The following is a 24548-nucleotide window of genomic DNA, read 5'->3' as shown; positions in this document are numbered from 1 at the left end:
GTTTAAAAACATCTGTGGGAGCTTTTCCGGAAACGGGTCAACCTTCATGACATGCATTAAAAATGCTAATCTCCCAACTGAGGCTTTTGTTATATGGCTCTGTTCTGACACCCCAGAGAGAGAACAGACAACAGAATCACAAGCCCCATGAATATCAGCACTGTAAACATAACACGGTGTGGCTATTTGGAGCTTTCTATGGACATTGTAAATAATTCATATAAATTATAGCACAACATCAGACTGGCCTGACTGACTCCCAACCTAACCCTTTTTGCTCAAACTTTGATTATTTTCTCTCTGGTGCCGGTGTGGTATTCAGGGAGTTTGAGTTCTGTATCAAGGTGCACAATGAAACCAGGTGCTGTGGTCAACGATCCAACGTTCTTCCCAACACACAGTTGACCAGGAATGTCTGCTGCTCTTATCGCCTACCACTGGAAGGATTTGCAGGTTAATCCTCAAACTGTTTGGCTACATTGTGAGCGTACCGTGTTTAGCCATCATGTTCCAAGGTGTAACTTGCACCCAAAGCTTTTCTCCCAGAGTCAGGGCTGCTACAATAGCTCAACTGACTTTGCTCCCCACACCTTGGTGTTTCACCTGAACTATTCCATGTGAAAACAAAGCCCACGTTTCCCACACCCACTTGCTCCAGAAATTTGGATTTATCACCACATTCTATTTGCGATCTCACATGAGGCAACATTTTCTTTATGTTTACCCTATGAAACCCATTTATCATTTTAAAGGTCTATATCAGGTCAGGTCACTCCTCAATTTCTCTTTGCGAGAGTGAAGATCATCACTAAATCAATGTTTAGCATGCTTCCTGTCACTGCTCAGGCTTTTCAGCTGGGATGTTGTTGAGGTTGTACAAGACGTTAGTGACGCCTCTTCTGGAGTGCTGTGTTCAGTGCTGGTCTCCCTGTTATAGGAAGGGTATCATTAAGCTGGAGAGTACTCAGAAGAGATTTACCAGGATGTTGCCAGGAATGGAGGGTTTCCGTCGTAAGTGGAGGCTGGATAAACTGGGACTTTTTTCACTGGAGTGAAGGAGGTTGAGAGGTGACCTTATAGAAGTTTATAAAATAATGAGGGGCATAGATAAGGTGAATAGCAGGTGTCTTTTCCCAAGGGTGGGGAATTTCAAGGCTAGGGAGCATATGTTTAAGGTGAGAGGAGAAAGATTTTAAAAAGACGTGAAGGGAAACTTTTTTTACACAGAGTGATTCATGTGTGGGATGAATATTCCGAGGATGTGATGATTACAGGTACAGTTACAATGTGTAAAAAACATTTGGATAAGTACAACAATAAGAAATGTTTGGAGGTTTATGGGCCAGGAGCAGGCAGGTGGGTCTAGTTTAGTTTGAGATTAGGTTCAGCACAGACTGGTTGGCCCGAAGGGTCTGTTTCCATGCTGTATGACCCTCTAACTCTAGAACAGCGTGGGCTCAAATCCCACACCAGCTGAGGTTACTCTTCTTCTCACCCGAGATGTGGTGACCCTCAGGTTAAACCAACCCCAGATGCCTCCCTCTCATGAGAGAGGGGAGCTATAGTAACTTGACCTTACCTTTATATAACAATAGTCCAGTAATACTTAGAATTGGACACAAAAACAGAACTTGGTGCAGAAACTCAGCAGGTCTGGCAACATTTGAACCCAACTGAAGAAGGGTGACTGGATCCATGATGTTATCTCTGATTTCTCTCCACAGATGCTGCCAGATCTGCTGAGCTTTTCTAGCAATTTCTGTTTTTGTTCTGACTTACAACATCTGCAGTTCTTTGGGTTTTTTTTACTTGGAATTTAATATACTGGGCCCTCAGTTTGAAACATATGAATTGGACCAGAATGTCTCAAACACATACTTAGCTGGTTTTTCCCTCAAGCAACTCAACAAAAGGCCAAAACTTTAGGTACAATTTTATATCTCATTAATTAGTGCTACATTCCTGGGTCCTTTCTAACTGTTCCTACACAAGGTTATTATGTACGAGATCATTTTACCAGCTAGAATTGAATGGCAGAGCAGACTTAATGGGCTGAATGACCTAATTTCTGCTCCTATGTCTTATGGTCTTTTCTATCTTTTTTTTGTAATGTTACTGAATGGAGAGAGTTCCTGTGGGTGCTGGAGACCATGCATTGGTAACTTGAACAGCTATGCTGTTCTTTGAACAAAGGTACCTGATTCCAGTCTCAGCTGCTCCTTGGATGCTGCCTGAACTGCTGTGCTCTTCCAGCACCACTAATCCAGAAACTGGCTGTGCAGAATTTGCGCATTCTCCACGTGTCTCCGTGGGTTTCCTCTAGGTGGTCAAGTTTCCTCCCACAATCCAAAGATGTGCAGGTTAGGTGGACTGGTCATGCTAAATTGCCCATAGTGTTCAGGGATGTGTAGGTTAGGTGCAGTAGTCAGGGGTAAATACAGAGTAATGGGGAATGTGTTTGGATGGGATATTCTTCGGAGGGTCTGTGTGGACTTGTTGGACTGAAGTGCCTGTTTCCACACTGTAGAAATTCTATGATGATACTATGATTTGAAGGTATTCAGCCTGTTGGAGATCACGGTGAAAACAGGGAGGCACAGATCATTCAGTGTGGCACTGCGCAACTACTGATACCCTGCCAACCTCCTCCTAATACTTAATAGTAGCGGAGTGCTCTTCCTTACTATGTTGAAGACATTCATTCCCTGGTGGTTTCATTTGCTGAGGCCATTGCTGAACAGAGTTAAACAGCCTACCACAAAGTGAAAGGCATCAGTTGTGGCTCAGATAGAGGCAAAGGTGCTTTTGTATCTCAAGGTCTTGTTTCAAGTCACGCGCCAGAGAGCCATGAATATGATGCTTCAGTGCAGCGCTGAGGAGGTGCTGCATTGTTGCCGATGTTACCTTTCGATGAGATGCTTAACAGAGACCCTATTGCAGTTTCTTGCATTGTAACAGTGACTACACTTCAAATGTATGTGGACACATAGGAAGTATTTGGCACTTGAGGAGGCCATGCAGTCTATTATACCCACATTATGTGAAAAGAAGTTAGCCACGCTTATTCCTGTTCTGAGTCTGCTGGCCTGTTGGTTACAAGGCAGGCTGGGTTTCCTACGGGTGCTCCGGTTTCCTCTGACAATCTGAAGATGTGCAGGTCAGGTGAACTGGCCATGCTAAATTGCCCAAAATATAGGTTATTAGTCAGGGGTAAATATAGAGTAGGGGAAGGGGACCGGGTGGGTAACTCTTCAGAGGGTCTGTGTGGACTTGTTGGGCCAAAGGGCTTGTTTCCACACTGTAGGGAATCTAAAAAAAAGTCTGACAGCATAGGACAGAAATTGTATATATTACAGCTGCATTTTAGGGCAGCATGGTGGCTCAGTGGTTAGCACTGCTGCCTCCCAACATGAGGGACCAAGGTTCAATTCCAGCCTGGGGCACCTGTCTGTGTGGAGTTTGCATGTTCTCCCTGTGTCTGTGTGGGTTTCCTCCTGGTGCTCTGGTTTCCTCCTGTCGTCTAAAGGTGTGCAGGTTAGGTGAATTGGCCATGCTAAGTTGCCCATAGTATTCAGGGATGTGTAGGTTAGGGGAATGGGCTTGGGTGGGTGACTCTTTGGCGGGTAGGTGTGGACTTGTTGGGCTGAAATGCCTGTTTCCACACTGTAAGGATTCTAGTAACTGGTTTGACAGACTGGGTTTGTTTTCACTGGAGTTTAGAAGAATGCAGGGTTTTTTTTGACTGAAGTATGTAAAACAGTTTTGACAAAGTGGATGAGTTTTCCTATTGTGGGTGAATCCAGAATGAGGGAGCTGTTTAAATATTAGGCACTGCCATTTTTGATGAGGAGAAATGTTTCTTCTCAGAGCCCTGTCTGACTTTGGAACTCTCTGCCACTGAAGGCTGTGCAGGTGGGAGACATGGAATATTTTTAAGACAGAAATAGTTATATTTTGGTTAAGGTAGGGGAGACGCAAACAGATCAACAATGATCTTAGTGAGTGATGGATCAGATTTTGAGGGGCTGAATGGCCCAATCTTGCTCCAATTCATGTGTCTGCATGTAACAGCACTTTAGTCCAATCACACAGCCCAGTACTTCTTACGTGACATGATGATTTCTGCCTCTACCACCCCTTCAGGCAATGAGTTTGACACCCCCTCCTCCACCTTCTGGACGAAAATGTATCACTCAGATTCCCCTTTAATTCTCCTGCAAATTAATTTACATCTGTGCATGTAGTTATTGAACACCTAAAGGGAAATAAGTTATTTCTATCTGATCTTTCTACATTCTCATCATTTTGTGTACCTCAATTAAGTCTCCCTTCAGCTTCTTATGTTCCAAAGAAAGTAGCCCCACCACCTGGTCAATCTAACTCCATTGTTAGAATTCTCCATTCTTTTTACTATCCTTCTTCACTCCTTGTCTACCATCTTAAGAACAGTCCCATCCCTCCATAATTGCAGTGACCAGAATTCACCACAGATCCTCAGACAGCAGCTTCCAAATGCATGACCACTTCCATCTAGAAGGGCAAGGACGTGGGAATCCCACTGGGTTCCCATCCAAGCCATTCACCATCCTGACTTGGAAATATATCGCCATTCCTTCAGTGTCACTGAATTGGAATTCTCAAAATCCCACCCCTCCCAATGGCATTATGGGTCAACCCACAGCTCATGACTGCAATGGCTCAAGGAGGCAGCTCACCACCATCTTCTCAAGGGCCATGCATGATGGGAAGTAAGTGCAGGCCCAGCCAGTGATGCCCACATCCCACGAACAAATATACTAAAAAGAACCGGAAGCAGTACTGTAGCTGTGGGCTAACTTAATTTGACTGTCAAGCTCTTTAGAATGTTCTAAGGTTGGGAGGGACACTATAGAAATGCAAACCTTTCATCCAGGCAGTCCACCACACTCTGACCCGGGCTTTCTCTGGTTCAGCTCCTCGGTTTGTCAAAGGGTTCATCGAGCAGGAATCTGGTGAAGGAATCTGACCATTCAGCAGCAGAGCCAAGTGGAAAGTACTGAGCATCCTGACCGCAGCCTCTCACAGTACCTGCTGCTGTTTGTGTGGCCCAGAAACACAACAATCTTTGACTGGACCTGCCAGTGTCCTCCTTATCCTTGACGTTGTTTCAAGGACTGGCTGTGTGGAACTGCCAGAAATTCTCAAGCCTGAGAATTCTAAGATGAAGGTATTGAGGGAGAACAGAGTCAAGGTTCCGATCAGCCATGATCTACCTGAATGCAGGAACAGCTCAGAGAGACTGAATGGCCTCCTCCCACTCCTATTAAAACTTACTTCTTTCTCTGACTTTTACAAAACCTTCCTTAAAAGCATTGCCAAATAAGGTTCTACGAGGTCAGTATGTTCTAATAGCTTTTAATTAGCAAGCTAATGAGTGATGCTCAAGCCTACAGACTTTAAAATGCACACATGACAGTTCATGCCAATTGTGGCATTAACTAAACATAACTTGATTACAAGGCTTGAAAGACTGAAGTAAGGGTTATGTTCTGAAAAACAACCTAGTGATGCCAAGTAACTGTGTCCATTGTCACAGTTAATATCTCAACTTTACTCCTGACCTTTTTCCCTTTCCAGTACGGATTTGGGAAAGTAGATGACTCAGTGACAGTTTTGTGTTGGTGATGATCTTGATTTGAATCCAGCCCAAGGTAATGTGAAAATAAAAACCTCTTTCAGTAAAGACTTAGATCTATGCCAAGTGAAAGCAAATATAATTTCGTAGCATACCACATGGTATTTGGAATCTCACTGCATTCATAAGGTAGTTAATGTAAGACCATAAGACATAGGAGTGGAAGTAAGGCCATTTGGCCCATCGAGTCCCCTCCGTCATTCAATCATGGCTGATGGACATTTCAACGCCACTCACTGGCACTCTACCTGTTTCCCTTAAAATGTCGAGGTCAAAATACTCCCAAATTTTAAGTAAGGTGACATCTGAGATTAACTGACAATGTTCAGGCAGAGCTGAGAGAGCTCCATTCAGTTTTGGGAGTGGGTAAACATTGGTTGACACCATTTGGTTTGTACACAAAGCTAATGCACTAGATTTTGGTCTAACCGTATAGCTTTCCTCTGGTAATATGGGATCAATGAATCCCTACAGTGGCTAATCAAGTCTAACTTCTCCAATGGGTCTCCCAATAAGACCCATCCACCCTATAACCCTGCATTTCCCATGGCCAATCCATCTGACCTGCACATTTTTGGACTGTGGGAGGAAGCCACTGCACCTGGTTGAGACCCACACAGACATGGAGAGGATGTACAAACTGCACACGGACAGTCGCCCAAGAGTGGGATCAAACCTGGGTACACGATGCTGAGAGGCAGCGATGCTAACCACTGAGCCACCCCAATGCCACCATCAAGTGACCCTGGACACTGAATCTGACACATAAAGTCTGATTTCTCTCCACAGGTGCTGCCAGACCTGTTTAGATTTTCTGGTCATTTCTGTTTTATGTTATTGTTCTATAAATCTTTGCTGCATTTGTTTCATTTGCATTAAACAGAACAATGCAATATGGTGGCAGCGGTCGGGTGGGTGCCAGAGATGTTTGAAGATTTGACTGATTAATATGCAAGCATCAACCCTTTTCACAGCAACAAAGGGCATGGTACAGGTACGATTTTCAAGTACACACAGTGTTTGTGATTCTGCACCACAGCAGGGGTCTTACACACAGTATACCCACTCTGGAACATCGAATGACCTTTCCCATTTCATGTATTCAATCTCAGCAGTATCTTGGATCACCTCCCTGTTCTACCAGAAGTAAAATATCTCAAAATCATTCCCTGAAAATTATCCCACATTGAGCCAAGGTGGCCCTGTTGGCTACACCAGCCAACTCTATCCTCAGATTCAGCCTGGATTCAGAATCACAGCTCACTGTCAAGTCAGGACATCTTTAACTGGCCAAATACTTAATGTGAACCCCCCAAGATCCACACCCTCAGCAAGAGGTGGATCTCCACCAAATTTACTCTCAGGTTAAGGAGATTCATATAGTGACACAACACGGAAATAGACCCTTCGGTCCAACTCATCCATGCTGACCAGATATCCTAACCTAATCTAGTCCCACTTGCCAGCACTTGGCCCATATCCCTCTAAATCCTTCCAATTCATATACCATTCCAGATGCCTTTTAAATATTGTATTTGTACCCACCTTCACCATTTCCTCTACCAGTTTATTCCATACATGCACCACCCCCCACATGAAAAAGTTGCCTCTTGGTTCCTCTCACCTTAAACCTATACCCTCTCGTTTTGGACTCCACTACCTTTGGAAGACGACCTTGGCTTTTCACCCTATTCATGCCCCTCATGATTTTATAAATCTCTATAATGTCACCCAGGGAAAACAGTCCTAGCCCATTCAGCCTCTCCCCATAGCTCAAACCCTCCAACCTTGCCAACATCCTTGTAAATCTTTTCTGAACCCTTTCAAGTTTCACAAGATCTTTCCTTTAGCAGGGAGACCAGAATTGAATGCAATGTTCTAAAAATGGCCTCACCAACATCCAGTTGCAACCTGATGTTCCAACTCCTGTAGTCAATGCACTGACCAATGAAGGCAAGTGTAAAAAACGCCTTCTTCACCACCCTTTCTACCTGTGACTCCACTGTCAAGGATCTATGCACCTGTGCCCCTAGTCTCTTTGTTCAGCAAACAGGGCCTTACCATTAACTATATAAGTCTTGCCCTGATTTGCCTTCCCACAATGCAACACCTCACATTTATCTAATTAAATTCCATCTACCACTCTTTGGCTCATTGGCCCATCTGGTAAAGGTCCTGTTGTTCTCTGAGATAATCTTCTTCACTGTCCATTACACCATCAATTTAGATGTCATCTGCAAACTTACTTACCATATACTACAATCACATCCAAATCATTCATACAAATGATGAAAAACAGTGGACCTAGCATTGATCCTTGCGACATACTGCTGGTCACAGGCCCCCAGCCTATGCCACTCAAGCACTCTTATCAGACTTGTATTGTGCCATGCTCTTGTTATACAAGAAGCAATTAAAGATAATTTCTATTATACCACCTTTGGAATTTACTGGGTTGTCATCAAATATCATGAATTATCTTGACAATCGGTGCAAGCAAGCAAAAGCTAAACAGCCAACAAGCAGAGTAAGGTCCCGCTATCCATGAACACTCCCTTCACCAACTCAATTATCTGCTTGACCCACTATGACACTGGTGATCGTTTATGTGTGCTTTTCTCGGAGAAAATGTGTGTATGTAACACACAATGCATATGTACAGTCGGCCATGGCTGTTTGCAAAAATCACTGACTGCAACATTTTTCAGGACACATTACCCACAAATGGCAGGAGATCACTGTAAATCACTCGCCCCTAATCCTTCTGCGTATGACCCAGCGGAGCCTTTTCTGCCTGCAATGCTGTGTACACACAATGGAGCTACAAATAACTCTAAACACCAGCTGATGGAAGTCACAGAAACATGGCCCACATGGCTCAGTTCTGTGGGGTCTATGCTCCACACCAGCATACTCCAATTGAATTTTATCTCACCCTGTCAGAATAATCTTCAATCAACATAAACAGGAAAGTCAGGAAATGCTCAGCAAGTCGGGCAGTGCAGTATGGAGAGAAACAGAGTAAATGTCTCAGGTCAAGGTGACCTTGAACTAAGATGTTAACTCTATTTTTCTCCACAGAAGCTGCTTGACCCGTTGTTGTGTTTATTGTTGAGTTCATTTCCAGAAACCACATTATCTGTGACTTTCTATCAAGTCTGCGTGCTGGGGCTCTTACAGGATCAGTGGTACTTACTTGCACAGTTATCACCTTGGTTTGAACTTCAGGTGGAGCTTCCATCTCATCTACATTCTCGAAGAAGGTGCTGTAATTCTCCAGCAGTGCGGTCATGAGTTTATTGGAAATATTTTGTTCCTTTATTCCTTCAATACCAGGGGAAACACTGCCAGGTCGAAAAATGAAATGTTACAATACACAACAGAACTCTGATTATCTGCATTAAGGCTTCTGCAGACTAGCATGTGAACTAAACTGATAGGACGCATACTTTGTGTATAAACATCATCAACACATTACATACCCTGTTTATCGGCTGAATTGATACTGACTATTGCAATATAATATTTGAAGCAATTCACAGTTAATTTGTTTATCGGAATAATAATATTCGAAAAGGTTATAGATCCAGCATCTCTGTGCAGTCTCAAAATGCTGGGTCACTGTAGGCAGCTATGAAATAAATGCCTATCTCAGAATAGTTTCATCACACTACAGTAACATCTTGGATTAAGTCATGTGATTTGATCACACGACCCTTCCATTGCCATGACTACTGTTGTCAGCAGGCAAAGACGATCTACTGACAAAAACAGAAGTGAACTGTTCCCACAAGCACATCTATGAAGAACAACTCAGCCTTTTCTGCTTCTACCATTGTGTATAAATATTGTAACCTCTACAGCCTGTTCTAAACAACACATTAATTGTAAAGAAATATGACAATTTGCATTTCTATCTTGCTGGTAATGTAGTAAAATGTCCCAAAGTGCGCTCACAGGACCCTAATCGGATAACAACTGTCACCAGTCCAGAAGAGATATACAAAAGGTATTTGATGTTTTAGGTTTAAAAAGTCTGCCTTGAAGGAAGAGAGGTGGAGAGGTTTACACAAAGAATTTCACAGTTTTGTGGCCACACTACAGAAGGCACAATGGTGGCCAATGATCGATGCAGGGAGAAACACTGGGTATGAGTGGGCAGATGATACAGAGATGATATGGAGCATGGCTTTTGAGTAATTTGACATCAACTTCAAATCACGTGAATATTCATGGCAAGTCTGCATCACCCTTTTGGTTCACAACTAAACTAGCAGGTACTGCCAGGCAATAACAGGACTCATTCATTGTTCTCAATTGTAACAGTATTGTCAAATTGGTTTGTGAATCAATTCTTACTGTAACAGCTCTCATCTCTCTGATGTCTATTCCGAAACAACAGCATTCTAGTGTAGATACTTCAGGGCATATAATCCAGGCTAACACACTTAAGGCAGTACTGACTGAGAGAGCTGCAATGTTGGAGGTGCCATTTGTGGGATGTAATGTTAAACCAAGAGACTGCACCTGCCCTCTCTGGTAGATGCAAAAGATTCCGAGGGTTGAAGAAGAATAGGGCCATTCCAGCTGGTTTCCTGTCACTATTTATCTCTTGATCAACATCACAAAAACAGATGATTAGACTCTTGTTTTGGAAGCTTAGGGTAAAGGCAGGAAGGTGGAGTTGAGGTTTATCCAGTCAACCATGGTCTCATTGAATGGCAGAGCTGACTCTAAAGGCTGAATGGCCTACGGTTAAATTTCCTGCTAAATTTTCCTACCTTACACCAGTGAAGCTGCTTTGGGATGTTCTGATGCTGAGAAAGGTGCTTTGCTCAAATAAAAAGTTGCACTTCACTGTTTCTAGATCCTGAGCTTCTCATTGGCGAACAAACTGCTTTTTGAGCATCCACAACTTTAAGAGGGAACATCCATATTTGGATGGCTTATTGAGAAGGAAATCCTGATGAACATCTACAAGGATGTGATTTGTTTGGTTTGCTGCTCATTGACAGTCTCCTGGTCTGCTGGAGGATAAATCGAATAAGACAAATCAGGTCAGCCTGGCAAATGTGTAAGTGGATCTGCACCTCTACCTCTGGTGCACCAAAACCTAGGTCATGTTCAAATGCTTGAGGGGTAAAGTCAGCCATTCAAATTGAAACATGCTGCAAAATCTTCCTCAGAGCTAATTACTTTTCTCCCGTGAAGTACAATGAACAGTGGCAAAACCCTGAACTTTCACAGACAAATATCCATGGAACATACTAATTATGGAATTTTTAATTAAATAGATAAAGTTCACAGACTCTATTTTAGGACTAAGTGCAATAGATTCTCCTTTCAATTACTGAAATGATGAATTAAATAGTCAGAATTTCAACTAGGTTCATTTTTTTTAAGAACAAGAACAGAGACCACTATAGCATAGGAACAGGCCCTTTGGTCCTCCAGGTCTACACCAACACATTATGCCCTTTAATACTGAAACTGCTTCACTTGCAGGATCTGTGTCCCTCCAGTCCCTTCTTATTCATGTGTTCATCCAAATGCTTCTTGAATGTGGGATAAAAGGTATAAGGACTGTCTTATGTGTAGAGGTAGAATGGGTTAGTCCTGTATTCTTTGGAATACAGAACGATGAGAGGTCACTTTATAGAAACATACAGGATTTTTAAGGGAAATGACAGAGTAGCTGCAGAAAGGTTGTTTCCCCTTGAGGAAGAGTCTAGAACCAAAGGACCTCATCTCAGAAGAAGATAATGTGGATAACATGAAGAATTTCTTCTCTCAGAGGATGGGAATCTGTGGAATGTTGTACCTCAGACGTTTGGTCATTCAGCATATTCAATGCTGAGATTTGACTGAGACAGATTTTTAATTCATAAAGGTAAAGGCATGAAAGTGAAGTTGAAGTTTATCAGGTCAACTATGACCTCATTGGGCAGCACAGTAGACTCGATGGGCTGAGTAGCCTACTTTGGCTCCCATGTCTTATGGTCGTATATGTAATATATTTTGAGATTTGAATTTAAAAATTAAAGCAGATTGATGTGGATCAATTAGGTGAAGGCATTTTCTTAAAAATAATCAGAAAATCATTTGAAAAGAGTAACAAAATGTATCAACTCCAACAAAGACTGCAGGCAAGGAGCGGTAACAACCCCTGTAGCATTAATGGATGGAATGTTTAAACTGCTGAGTTTACTACAGTCTCAAAAGCCATCAGATTAGCTTTGTCTTCAGAAGTGAAACATCAAGGTCTAAGTTCAGAAGAATTAGTAAATACAGTTCAGCAGGAAGAACAGTTTCTCCCAACAAATGTATACAATGTTTAGGTCGGAGAAACTGGTCATGCTAACAGAAGTGTTAATAGTTTGTGAAGCTTTCAGTCAGGGAGAGTTTGGATGGAAATCTTCAAATTGTTAGAACTGAAAAAGTTTATGCCAACAGAACTGAGAGAGGTTGACACCATTATACTCCAGAAAAGTAAAAAAATGTCTCCACAGTTCAAGGAAAAGAAACTGTGTGGAAGTCAAAATGTAAAGATTCAACACCGGAGTGAAATTTCCCTGAAATTGAGCATCTGTAAGGGGATGGCATTGGGGAACAGGCTTAAGCTTCACTTTACTGTTGAGATTTGGAGATGCCGGTGTTGGGCTGGGGTGTACAAAGTTACAAATCACATAACTCCAGGTTATAGTCCAACAGGTTTAATTGGAAGCACTAGCTTTCGGAGCGACGCTCCTTCATCGGGTGGCTGTCCTGAAAGCTAATGCTTCCAATTAAACCTGGTGTTGTATGATTTGTAACTTTACTGTTAAGGTCTTTCTCATTGTCTTTTTATTTTCTTTTGCACGTTCTGTCATTAGAGAATGTCTGCAGCCTCATGTTTTATTGACTCTACCACAGGAACCAACTTCAAACATTAAACAGTATGATTTATCAAACCAGGGTTTCACTCTGGGATCTGACTTGCCCAGAATAACCAGCTGCTGGGATCGCCATTGAAATGAACACTCCAACTGAGATGAAATTAAAGGTTGTTTGGGTTTTTATAAAGGTGAGAAAATAAAATAACTTGCAAGTTTTGTATGGTGCTGTTTCTGAAATTAAGCATCTCTGAGGTAAGTGACACGGCTCTGAGCTGGAAGGTAAATTAAAGGCTCATGTTTACTTTCTGTGCTTGTCATGAATGGTGCCTCAGTGGTTAGCACAACTGCCTCGCAGCACTAGGGACCCAGTTCCGATTCCAGCATTGGGTGATTGTCTGTGTGGAGTTTGCTCATTCTCCCTGTGTTTGTGTGGGTTTGCTCTGGTTTTCTCACACAATCCAAAGATGTGCAGGCTGGGTGAATTGGCCATGCTAAATTGCCCATAGTGTTCAGGGATGTGTAGGTTAGGTGCATTAGTCAGGGGAAATGCAGAGTGATAGGGGTATGAGTCTGGGAGGGTCAGTGTGGACTTGTTGGGCTGAATGGCCTGTTTCCACGTTGTAGGGATTCTAATTCTAAAAATACTCTCAGCCATGGTTGCCTTTCAAGATCTTCATGTGACTGGTACGATTATCCTCTGTGAATCTTTATTGGTTGTGTTTGATAGTAGATGAGTATCAGGATGGTAACCTTTACTCTCCAGATACCATACTGTTAAATACTTCACCTTTAGATACTGCTTTATGCAATTTCTTAAAGGCACTGAAATGTCTATATGTCTGTTACTTGATTTAGATTCTATGACTCTGATTAAAATATTTGTTATTGAAAAGTGCATCAAAAAGAAAAAGGTTGCATTTATATTGCATCTTTCACAAACTCAGGACGTCTTAAAGCACTTTACAGTCCGGGAATTTTGTTTGAAGTTGGTCATTGTGGTAGCACAGGAAAGCACAGCAAGATCCAAAACAACAAAAAAAAATTCCATACATGACTAAAATATCCCACACTTATCCTTGTTTCTAGAATTTTGGTTTGCTCAGTGGTTAGCACTGCTGCTTCACAGCACCAGGTATTTAGGCTCGATTCCAGCCTCGGGCAATTGTCGATGTGGAGTTTGCACGTTCTCCCCGTTTCTGTGTGGGTTTCCTCCAGGTGCTCCAGTTTCCTCCCACAATCCAAAGGTGTGCAAGTATGGCGGATTAGCCATGCTAAATTACTCATAGTGTCCAGGGATTATCTATGGGAAATGTAGGGTTACAGGGATAGGTAGAGGGGTAGGTCTGGGTGGAATGCTCTTTGGTGAGTCAGCGTGGACTTGACAGGCTGAGCTGCCTGCATCCACACTGTAGGGATTCTATCAATTAATGAGAATCATGAACTGTCATGGCAGCATGGTGGCTCAGTGGTTAGCACCGCTGCCTCATAGCACAGGACACAGGTTAAATTCCAGCCTCGAGTGACTTGTCTGTGTGGAGCTTGAATGATCTCCACCCCCCACCCCGTATCTGCGTGGGTGGCCTCCATTTCTTTTCTCCCCAGTGCTAAGATGTGCAGGCCAGGTGAATTGGCCAAGCTAAATTGCCCATAGTGTCCAGGGATATGCAGGGTTTACAGGGATAGGGTAGGCAGCTGGGTTAGATGACCTTTAGAGGTTTGGTGTGGACTTGAAGGACAGAAAGGCCTGCTTCCACACTGTGGGTTCTATAATCTGCTTTAATGAACTCAATTGATGGATAAAGATTGGCCACGGAGAACAGCACTACTCTTTGCATCGTTCCACAGGGCTTTTTACCTGCTGACAGGGAAATGAGGCCCTGGCTGAACACTTTATCCTGAGAATGGCTCCATGCAGTGAAGGTAAAAGTAACGTCACCATCGTCTCACTCTCACATTACAGGGATGGCTAGTGATGAGCTTAACCTGAGGGTCACCACGCTGCATGCAAGGGGTGAGGTTGAGAAGGTTAGGCCCCCATGATGACCTCAGTCTGTATAGAAACTGAACCCATACTGTTGGCTCACCCTGCATTACAGGTCTAACTAACTGAGTGAACCAATTCCCTGCAAGGGAGCATAAAGCCAGAAAGAATGGAATTTGAATACACAACTTTCTGACTCAAGAGTGTAAGAGTGAGCCAAAGGCCAATGAGAATTGCGTGAAAGTTTACACATTCTCCCTGGGAAGTTTCCAATTCGGAAGGCATCATTAATCTCAGACTTATTCATGAGTTTCAGCAGCAACAGATTTCGGTATAATATGTAAGTGTAAGTGTTTGAAGGTCGTTACAAAGTGCCTGACATTGAAGATGAAGTAGTAGCATCCGATCAATCCCTCTTTTCAAACATTTAAAGGTCAGCTGTTGACTTAGAGTCACAGGGATGTACAGCATGGCAACAGACTCTTGGTCCAACTCGTCCATGCCGACCAGATATCCTAAACTAATCTAGTCCCATGTGCTAGAATTTGGCCCATATCCCTCTAAACCCTTCCTATTCATGAACCCATCCAGACGCTTTTAAATGTTGTAATCGTACTAGCCTCCACCACTTCCTCTGGCAGCTCATTCCATACACGCACCACCCTCTGCGTGAGAAAGTTACCTCCTGGTCTCGTTTAAATTTTTCCTCTTTGACCTTAAACCTGTGCTCTCTAGTTTTGGACTCCCTCACCCCAGGCAAAAAACTTGATATTTACCCTATCCATGGCCGTCATGATTTTATAAACCTCAATAAAGTCATCCCTCAGCCTCCGACGCTCCAGGGAAAATAGCCCCAGCCTGTTCAGCATCTCCCAATAGTTCAAACCCTCTAATCCTGGCAGCATCATTGTAAATCTTTCCTGAGTCCTTTCAAGTTCAACAATGTTTCCTACTCCAGGGAGATCAGAATTGAATGCAGTATTCCAAAAGTGGCCTCATCAATGTCCTGTACAGCCACATGACCTCCCAACTCCAATGGTCCATACAGTGACCAATGAAGACAAGTTTGACACATATGAGACTTAAAGAAATTACAATATTGAGAGTACAGCACAGATCCAGGCCATTCGGCCCGATTGATCTATGCTAATGTAACCTCCACATGAGCCTCCTCCCAGTGATCTCTAATGTATCAGTATAGCTGTCTATTCCTTTCTTCCAAATGCGTTTACAGAGGAACCTCGATCATCTGGCATTCGATTATTTGAATTTTAGATTATCCGGCAAGATCACAAGGTCCCGTTGCTTATCCAACATTTGATTATCCAAACAAAATACTGTTGTTCAGTTAATCGAGGTTCCTCTGTATCTCGTTTTCCCTGACAGATATGTCTGCGGTATATGGTAGGAAGTTCCACAGTCTCATCACTTGTTCAATGAAGAGGTTTCTTCTGAATTCTTCCTTGAATTGATTAGTGACTCTCTTTGTTACATAAGGTAATAGTTGTGAAAGGGTTAATATTGGAGACTGCCTTCGACTCCTCCCAGTCACATGATGCCATATCATCCTCCAGGGAGAATGGAGGAGTCAAGTTCTAGGTCCCAATCCAGATGTGTCAGCTCTGGTTGCTGATGTTTACTTTATCATCCAGAGATGTTTTTACGCAACACTGAACAGCAGCAGAACACCCATGTTACTTATATTCACTATTAAACCTGTTGCTGAATCAGTGACCAAGTAACATGCAAAACCCATCGGGGCTTGTAATGACAACCAAAGTGAGGGAAATCCAGGTAGAGGGGGAGGGGACTAAATCAAAACATATTTGGAGGGGGATTCGCAGATGGTCTTGGTATTTATGTCTGACTAGCCAATGTAACTTATATGCATTGTTATTATGCAAGAAACTGTATCCTGTTGTTAAGCAAAGTGCTTCTTCCTGTTAAGACTCAGTCTTTAAAACAGGGGCTGTTGTGGCACAATGGTGTTGTCCATACCTCTGAGTCAGAAATGCAGCTTCAAGTCCCACCTACACAAGAGGTATGTAATAAAAGCTCTGAATGTGGTGAATAGAAAATATTTTGAAAGGTGGATTAGTGGCACAACCTGACCCCAAATATTACCTGGTGGCAACTGGTCCGACATGTGCACACTAACCTTAAATTTATAAACCAAAGCTTTGGATTTTCCAGTAATGAAAATGTCTTCTGTATCAAACCAAAATGATAAAGATCTCTGTTCGGTCACTCTCAGCCTTTTCTAATCTTGAGAAGTCCAGTCTGTTCAGGCTTTCAGGAGAAAAGCATCTTCTCAGATCTGGTATTATGCTAGCAAGTGTTTTCCTGTACCTTTCCAATGCCTGTTTATGTAACATGGAGACCGGAAATATGCACAGGGCTTTCAGTGTAGTCTAGGTTTGGTACATTGAAATGTCTAAAAATGTAGTTTTAACACAGCTTAACTATTGCTTGGTTTCACTTTCAGGGGTGGAGGTCAGTTGGCCTCCCAAGTTGCTACTCAGATCAACAGGAGGGAAGAGAGGTCAAAAACTGAGTCCTTCCTTTTGGAGGCATCTATTCGTGGTTTGGCTTCTCATGTCACTGGCTATAGGCAAGCAGATAAACATTGTAATTAGTTAGCATATTTCCCAGCCACGTGCGTCCCAAAGCACCAATTATATCCAGGGATGCTTGAGTTCCCAACATGTTCTCCTTCACTGGCTAATTTATCTGAGTCCCTTTCTCACTCTAAGACCAGTGGGTGAATTAAATCCACAAGATTCATCCTCATCACTGCAGGAGGTGAAGCCCATGAATAGAGTCATAGAGATGTACAGCACGGAACCAGAACCTTCGATCCAACTTGTCCACACTGACCCGATGTCCTAACCTAGTCTAGTCCAATTTGCCAGCACTTGGCCTATATTCCTCTAAACCCTTTCTATGCATATACCTATACAGATGCCTTTTAAATGCTGTAATTGTACCAGCCTCCACTACTTCCTCTGGCAGCTCATTCCATACACGCACCACTTTCTTGAAAAGGTTGCCCCTTAGGTCCCTTTTAAACCTTTCCCCTCTCACCCTAATGACTGATCCCAACTGGCCTTGTACATCGTAACATGGAATTTCAGTTTGGAGCAGTACGGGTACTTCAAGGTATTCCTGCAGGTTTCTTCTGTCCTTTTTTCTCCTTTCTCATTCAAGGAATTCTCAAAAGTAAACATTGATTTTAAACACATCAACCCATTTACTATCCTCACCTCCTGAATTCCAGAGACTTATCAATTCATGGTTTCAACAACCCAACAACAAGCTTTTGATCTCCTTCCTAACAAGACACTTATCTAGTTGATCCCCATTGTAAACAATCCTGGAGGAGACTCTTCTAATCAACTAAGTTGTCAACTTTGCACTCTGTTCCTTGGTTCTCTTGATAGCAGTTACACCTGAAAACCTGTTTACATCTACCTTAACAGTACCTCTTGTCATGTTGAATCGCTAAACTTTGATCCTTCTTAAGTTCACTTTTTCTGAGTCTCTCATCTGAGGCACCCAAGCACTTGAATTTTCCGTTCAAATCTCTCCCAATTCAGTAATGTCCTGGTAAAGAAGAGAGTGCCTAAAGCTGTGTATCTATGTGCCACTTCATCTTGGAGTCCAACTCCTGCAGTTGCTTTCCATCCAATGTTTGCTGCAATTGTTAGTTTATATGGACCGAATATTCTCAATGAATGGTTGATTGCCAAAATTTGCCACTTTTGTGAATGATGCTCCCCCCATTCAGCAGGGGCAATTTTTAATAGTTCGATTTCAAAAGCAGTATTCATCTTAAAATACATTTGCCTTGCCTGGTGTTTCTGCTCAGCCAACTTCAAGCTCTCCCACTTTGGTTATTTGGCCTCCTGAACAGATTGACATCATCAAAGAAGTGCACAATATTCCAAAAGCATAAACCACTTCCAGTTACAAAGATAGATTGAAGAGGTTGGGGTCGTTCTCCTTAGAGAGACGAAGGTGAAGTGGGGATCTGATAAGAGTTCTTTATCAGGCTGGATAGGGGTAAGTTGTTCCTGGTCCTAAAAGGAACAAGAAGAAGAGGCCATAGACACAAAGTGATGTGCAAACAAAGCAAGGGTGATGTCAGAAAAAAAACTTTTGCAACCAGCAAGTAGTTAGGGCCTGGCATGCACTGCCTAGAAATATGGTGGATGCAGGTTCAATTGAGGCATTTACAGAGCATAGGACGAGTATTGGGATAGAAATGATGTGCAAGGATATCAGGAGAAAGCAAGAGATTGGCACTAGCCAACGATGCCCATTTAAAGGCCAGTGCAGTTAAGATGGGCCAAATGACCTTCCTTGTGCCATAACAGTTCTGTGATGTTTCTGAACAGTATATCGCAGGTTGAATCTGAGGTACATGGAGAACTTATCAATGGATTACAAAGAGTTATGACATATGGGAAACACAGCACAGAAAGAGGCATTTTGGCCCAACCCATTTATGTTGGCATTTATGTTCCCTTTGAGACTCCCCCTATTTTTCTACCTAAATCTACCACTGTAACCGTCTGCTCCCTTCTCCTGCAAACACCTGTCTGTATTCCCCTTAAATACCTTGATATTATTTGCTTCAACTACTCTTTGTGTTCACAAGTTCCATGTTCCTATCATACTTTGGGTGAAGAAGTTCTTCTGAAATCCCTATTGGATTTCTTTGTGACTGTCTGACATTGATGTCCCTCAGTTATGCTCTTGCATCCAAAATAAAATATGCTCTCTTTAACCACCGGATCAAAATCTTTCATAATTTTAAAGACTGCTGTTAGGTCATCCTTTAGTTTTCTTTTTGCAAGGGACAAGATATCCAGCCTATCAATCATTTCCTGATCTCTCTAGAATTTATGGTGCTATATGGTAACCATATAATTTATGTCTTCATTCTTGTAAAACTATTCTGCATGTTTTTACAGTGCCTCTATATTTGTTCTTTAATATAACTATCAGAATTGCGTAGAGGCTTGTGGTGGTAATACCACTGGACTAGTAATCGAAAGTGCCGGGCTAATGTTGAAAGAACATTGATTCAAATCCTACAAGGGCACTTGGAGAAATTTGAATTCAATAAAAACCTGAAATCTTCAAGGGAAGGAAATCTGCCATCTTTAACTGAGCTGCCCAGACCCAAAGCAGATGGAATGCTTTTTAATGGAATGAAGTGGCCTAGCAAGTCACTTAGAGTTAGGGATGGACAATAAATACCAGCTCAAGTAGCAATGCCCACATCCACTGAATAATCAAAAATTGCTCCTGTGTTGCCCAATGAATTTTTGATGCAGGTTTAATTTCGTTGTCTCTCAATTTCTATCCCTTCGGAAATAGAACCAAGTATTGATGACACCAGTGTCATCCATAAGCAATTTCAGTTGCTTAATTTTGTAAGTGTTCACTCTTATTGCTGCACATCTGCCAGTACAACAAGTGTAACCCAATGGTTTTAACAATTGTACATCCTTCTGATCTTAATACTCAGGTCTCTTACGTACATGCAAAACTTAGTGGGTAGAGTTTTGTACTCTCAGAGATGTCCCAGTAAATGGTATTGAAAGGGACAGTCATGATCAGGCTCATACATTTCTATAAATGTTCTGGATCTTGGCATGGAACAGCCAACACAGGAAAAGGCCAATTGGTTCATTGCACCAGTGTCAGCTCCTCACATTCTCCTGATTCTCCCCTGTTTCTGTGTGTAAATTATCCTTACTCAAATATGCACTAACATAGATTCTGGATTAGTGGTGCTGGAAGAGCACAGCAGTTCAGTCAGCAACAAAGGAGCTTCGAAATCGACGTTTCGGGCAAAAGCCATTCATCAGGAATAAAGGCAGTGAGCCTGAAGCGTGGAGAGATAAGCTAGAGGAGGGTGGGGATGGGGAGAAAGTAGCATAGAGTACAATGGGTGAGTGGGGGAGGGGATGAAGGTGATAGGTCAGGGAGGAGAGGGTGGAGTGGATAGGTGGAAAAGGAGATAGGCAGGTAGGACAAGACCGGGCAAGTCATGGGGACAGTGCTGAGCTGGAAGTTTAAAACTAGAGTGAGGTGGGGGAAGGGGAAATGAGGAAACTGTTGAAGTCCACATTGATGCCCTGGGGTTGAAGTGTTCCGAGGCGGAAGATGAGGTGTTCTTCCTCCAGGCGTCTGATGGTGAGGGAGCGGCGGTAAAGGAGGCCCAGGACCTCCATGTCCTCGGCAGATTGGGAGGGGGAATTGAAATGTTGGGCCATGGTGCGGTGTGGTTGATTGGTGCGGGTGTCCCGGAGATGTTCCCTAAAGCGCTCTGCTAGGAGGCGCCCAGTCTCCCCAGTGTAAAGGAGACCACATCGGGAGCAACGGATACAATCAATGATATTAGTGGATGTGCAAGTCAAACTTTGATGGATGTGGAAGGCTCCTTTAGGGCCTTGGATAGAGGTGAGGGAGGAGGTGTGGGCACAGGTTTTACAGTTCCTGCGGTGGCAGGGGAAAGTGCCAGGATGGGAGGGTGGGTTGTAGGGGGGTGTGGACCTGACCAGGTAGTCACGGAGGGAACGGTCTTTGCGGAAGGCGGAAAGGGGTGGGGAGGGAAATATATCCCTGGTGGTGGGGTCTTTTTGGAGGTGGCGGTAAATGTCGGCGGATGATTTGGTTTATGCGAAGGTTGGTAGGGTGGAAGGTGAGTACCAGGGGTGTTCTGTCCTTGTTACGGTTGGAGGGGTGGGGTCTGAGGGCGGAGGTGGACGAGATGCATTGGAGGGCATCTTTAAACACGTGGGAAGGGAAATTGCGGTCTCTAAAGAAGGAGGCCATCTGGTGTGTTCTGTGGTGGAACTGGTCCTCCTGGGAGCAGATCCGACGGAGGCGGAGGAATTGGGAATACGGGATGGCATTTTTGCAAGAGGTAGGGTGGGAAGAGGTGTAATCCAGGTAGCTGTGGGAATCGGTGGGTTTGTAAAAAATGTCGATGTCAAGTCGGTCGTCATTAATGGAGATGGAGAGGTCCAGGAAGGGGAGGGAGGTGTTAGAGATGGTCCAGGTAAATTTAAGGTCAGGGTGGAATGTGTTGGTGAAGTTGATGAATTGCTCAACCTCCTCGCGGGAGCACGAGGTGGCGCCAATGCAGTCATCAATGTAGCGGAGGAAGAGGTGGGGAGTGGTGCCGGTGTAATTACGGAAGATCAACTGCTCTACATAGCCAACAAAGAGACAGGCATAGCTGGGGCCCATACGTGTGCCCATGGCTACCCCTTTGGTCTGGAGGAAGTGGAAGGATTCAAAGGAGAAATTGTTAAGGGTGAGGACCAGTTCGGCCACACGAATGAGAGTGGCGGTGGAAAGGTACTGTTGGGGACGTCTGGAGGGGAAAAAACAGAGGGCTTGGAGGCCCTGGTCATGGCGGATGGAGGTGTAGAGGGATTGGATATCCATGGTGAAGATGAGGCATTGGAGGCCGGGGAAACGGAAGTCTTGGAGGAGGTGGAGGGCATGGGTGGTGTCTTGAACGTATGTGGGGAGTTCCTGGACTAGGGGGGATAGGACAGTGTCGAGGTAGGTAGAGATGAGTTCAGTGGGGCAGGAGCATGCTGAGACAATAGGTCGGCCAGGGTGGTCAGGCTTGTGGATCAAGGGAAGGAGGTAGAACCGGGCAGTGCGGGGTTCCCGGACTATGAGGTTGGAAGCTGTGGGTGGGAGATCTCCTGAGGTGATGAGGTTCTGTATGGTCTGGGAGATGATGGTTTGGTGATGGGGGGTGGGGTCATGGTTGAGGGGGCAGTAGGAAGAGGTGTCCTCGAGTTGACGTTTGGCTTCAGCGGTATCCAATCCCTCTACACCTCCATCTGCCATGACCAGGGCCTCCAAGCCCTCCCTTTTTCCTCTCCAGACGTCCCCAACAGTACCTTTCCACCGACACTCTCATTCGTTTGGCCGAACTGGTCCTCACCCTTAACAATTTCTCCTTTGAATCCTCCCACTTCCTCCAGACCAAAGGGGTAGCCATGGGCACACGTATGGGCCCCAGCTATGCCTGTCTCTTTGTTGGCTATGTAGAGCAGTTGATCTTCCGTAATTACACCGGCACCACTCCCCACCTCTTCCTCCGCTACATTGATGACTGTATTGGTGCCACCACGTGCTCCCGCGAGGAGGTTGAGCAATTCATCAACTTCACCAACACATTCCACCCTGACCTTAAATTTACCTGGACCATCTCTGACACCTCCCTTCCCTTCCTGGACCTCTCCATCTCCATTAATGACAACCGACTTGACACTGACATTTTTTACAAACCCACCGACTCCCACAGCTACCTGGATTACACCTCTTCCCACCCTACCTCTTGCAAAAATGTCATCCCGTATTCCCAATTCCTCCACCTCCGCCGGATCTGCTCCCAGGAGGACCAGTTCCACCACAGGACACACCAGATGGCCTCCTTCTTTAGAGACCGCAATTTCCCTTCCCATGTGGTTAAAGATGCCCTCCAATGCATCTCATCCACATCCCGCACCTCCGCCCTCAGACCCCACCCCTCCAACCGTAACAAGGACAGAATGCCCCTGGTACTCACCTTCCACCCTACCAACCTTCGCATAAACCAAATCATCCGCCGACATTTCCGCCACCTCCAAAAAGACCCCACTACCAGGGATAGATTTCCCTCCCCACCCCTTTCCGCCTTCCGCAAAGACCGTTCCCTCCGTGACTACTTGGTCAGGTCCACGCCCCCCTACAACTCACCCTCCCATCCTGGCACTTTCCCCTGCCACCGCAGGAAATGTAAAACCTGTGCCCACACCTCCTCCCTCACTTCTATCCAAGGCCCTAAAGGAGCCTTCCACATCCATCAAAGTTTTACCTGCACATCCACTAATATCATTGATTGTATCCGTTGCTCCCAATGTGGTCTCCTCTACATTGGGGAGACTGGGCGCCTCCTAGCAGAGCGCTTTAGGGAACATCTCCGGGACACCCGCACCAATCAACCACACCGCCCCGTGGCCCAACATTTCAATTTCCCCTCCCACTCTGCCGAGGACATGGAGGTGCTGGGCCTCCTTCACCGCCGCTCCCTCACCACCAGACGCCTGGAGGAAGAACACCTCATCTTCCGCCTCGGAACACTTCAACCCCAGGGCATCAATGTGGACTTCAACAGCTTCCTCATTTCCCCTTCCCCCACCTCACCCTAGTTTCAAACTTCCAGCTCAGCACTGTCCCCATGACTTGTCCTACCTGCCTATCTCCTTTTCCACCTATCCACTCCACCCTCTCCTCCCTGACCTATCACCTTCATCCCCTCCCCCACTCACCCATTGTACTCTATGCTACTTTCTCCCCACCCCCACCCTCCTCCAGCTTATCTCTCCACGCTTCAGGCTCACTGCCTTTATTCCTGATGAATGGCTTTTGCCCGAAAAGTCAATTTCAAAGCTCCTTTGATGCTGCCTGAACTGCTGTGCTCTTCCAGCACCACTACTCCAGAATCTGGTTTCCAGCATCTGCAGTCATTGTTTTTACCTCTATGCTCTAACATAGGGTAAGGGATTACGACTCACCCCAAGGACAGGTGGGATGTGAGGACAGATTTTTCTGCTGTGGAGGAGCCAATGTTGGACTGGGGTGGATAAAATTAAGAATCACACAACACCAGGTTATTGTCCAACAGGGTTATTTCGAAGTACAAGCTTTCGGAGCGCTGCTCAGGTAGCTACCTGATGAAGGAGCTGCGCTCCAAAAGTTTGTACTCTTAAATAAACCTGTTGGACTATTACCTGATGTTGTATGATTTTTAACAGATTGTCCTGACTATACTATTAAACCCAACCTTTCTTAGTACATAGTTACTTCTCTTTTGAAAGTCTACATGGATGTATGTGGATGTGTGTGTGTGTGTGTGTGTGTTGTACATATTTACTTGTGGGTATATCTGTGTGCACTCGTGTGTTTTTGCATATGGGTGTCTGCACAAGTGTGCATG

The 24548-nt window shown here is 44.3% G+C and overlaps 1 protein-coding gene across 3 annotated transcripts in view; it reads right to left on the bottom strand.

Moving 5' to 3' along the window:
- The window catches only part of fam13a (family with sequence similarity 13 member A), a 223677-nt gene that overhangs the window by 133829 nt on the left and 65300 nt on the right, over positions 1-24548 (bottom strand). For all 3 annotated transcript variants that reach the window (XM_043674376.2, XM_043674377.2, XM_043674375.2), the window contains one exon: positions 8871-9018. In XM_043674376.2, the coding sequence (XP_043530311.2) occupies positions 8871-9018 (148 nt within the window). The remainder of the gene's footprint in view (positions 1-8870; positions 9019-24548) is intronic.

Source organism: Chiloscyllium plagiosum, unplaced genomic scaffold (assembly GCF_037043375.1).
Source record: "Chiloscyllium plagiosum isolate Xiang-an unplaced genomic scaffold, Cpla_swu_hap1 HiC_scaffold_36, whole genome shotgun sequence".
In the NCBI taxonomy this organism is placed as follows: domain Eukaryota; kingdom Metazoa; phylum Chordata; class Chondrichthyes; order Orectolobiformes; family Hemiscylliidae; genus Chiloscyllium; species Chiloscyllium plagiosum.
Note: the sequence above shows the minus strand (reverse complement) of the source record. Positions and strands in the feature narration are given on the sequence as shown.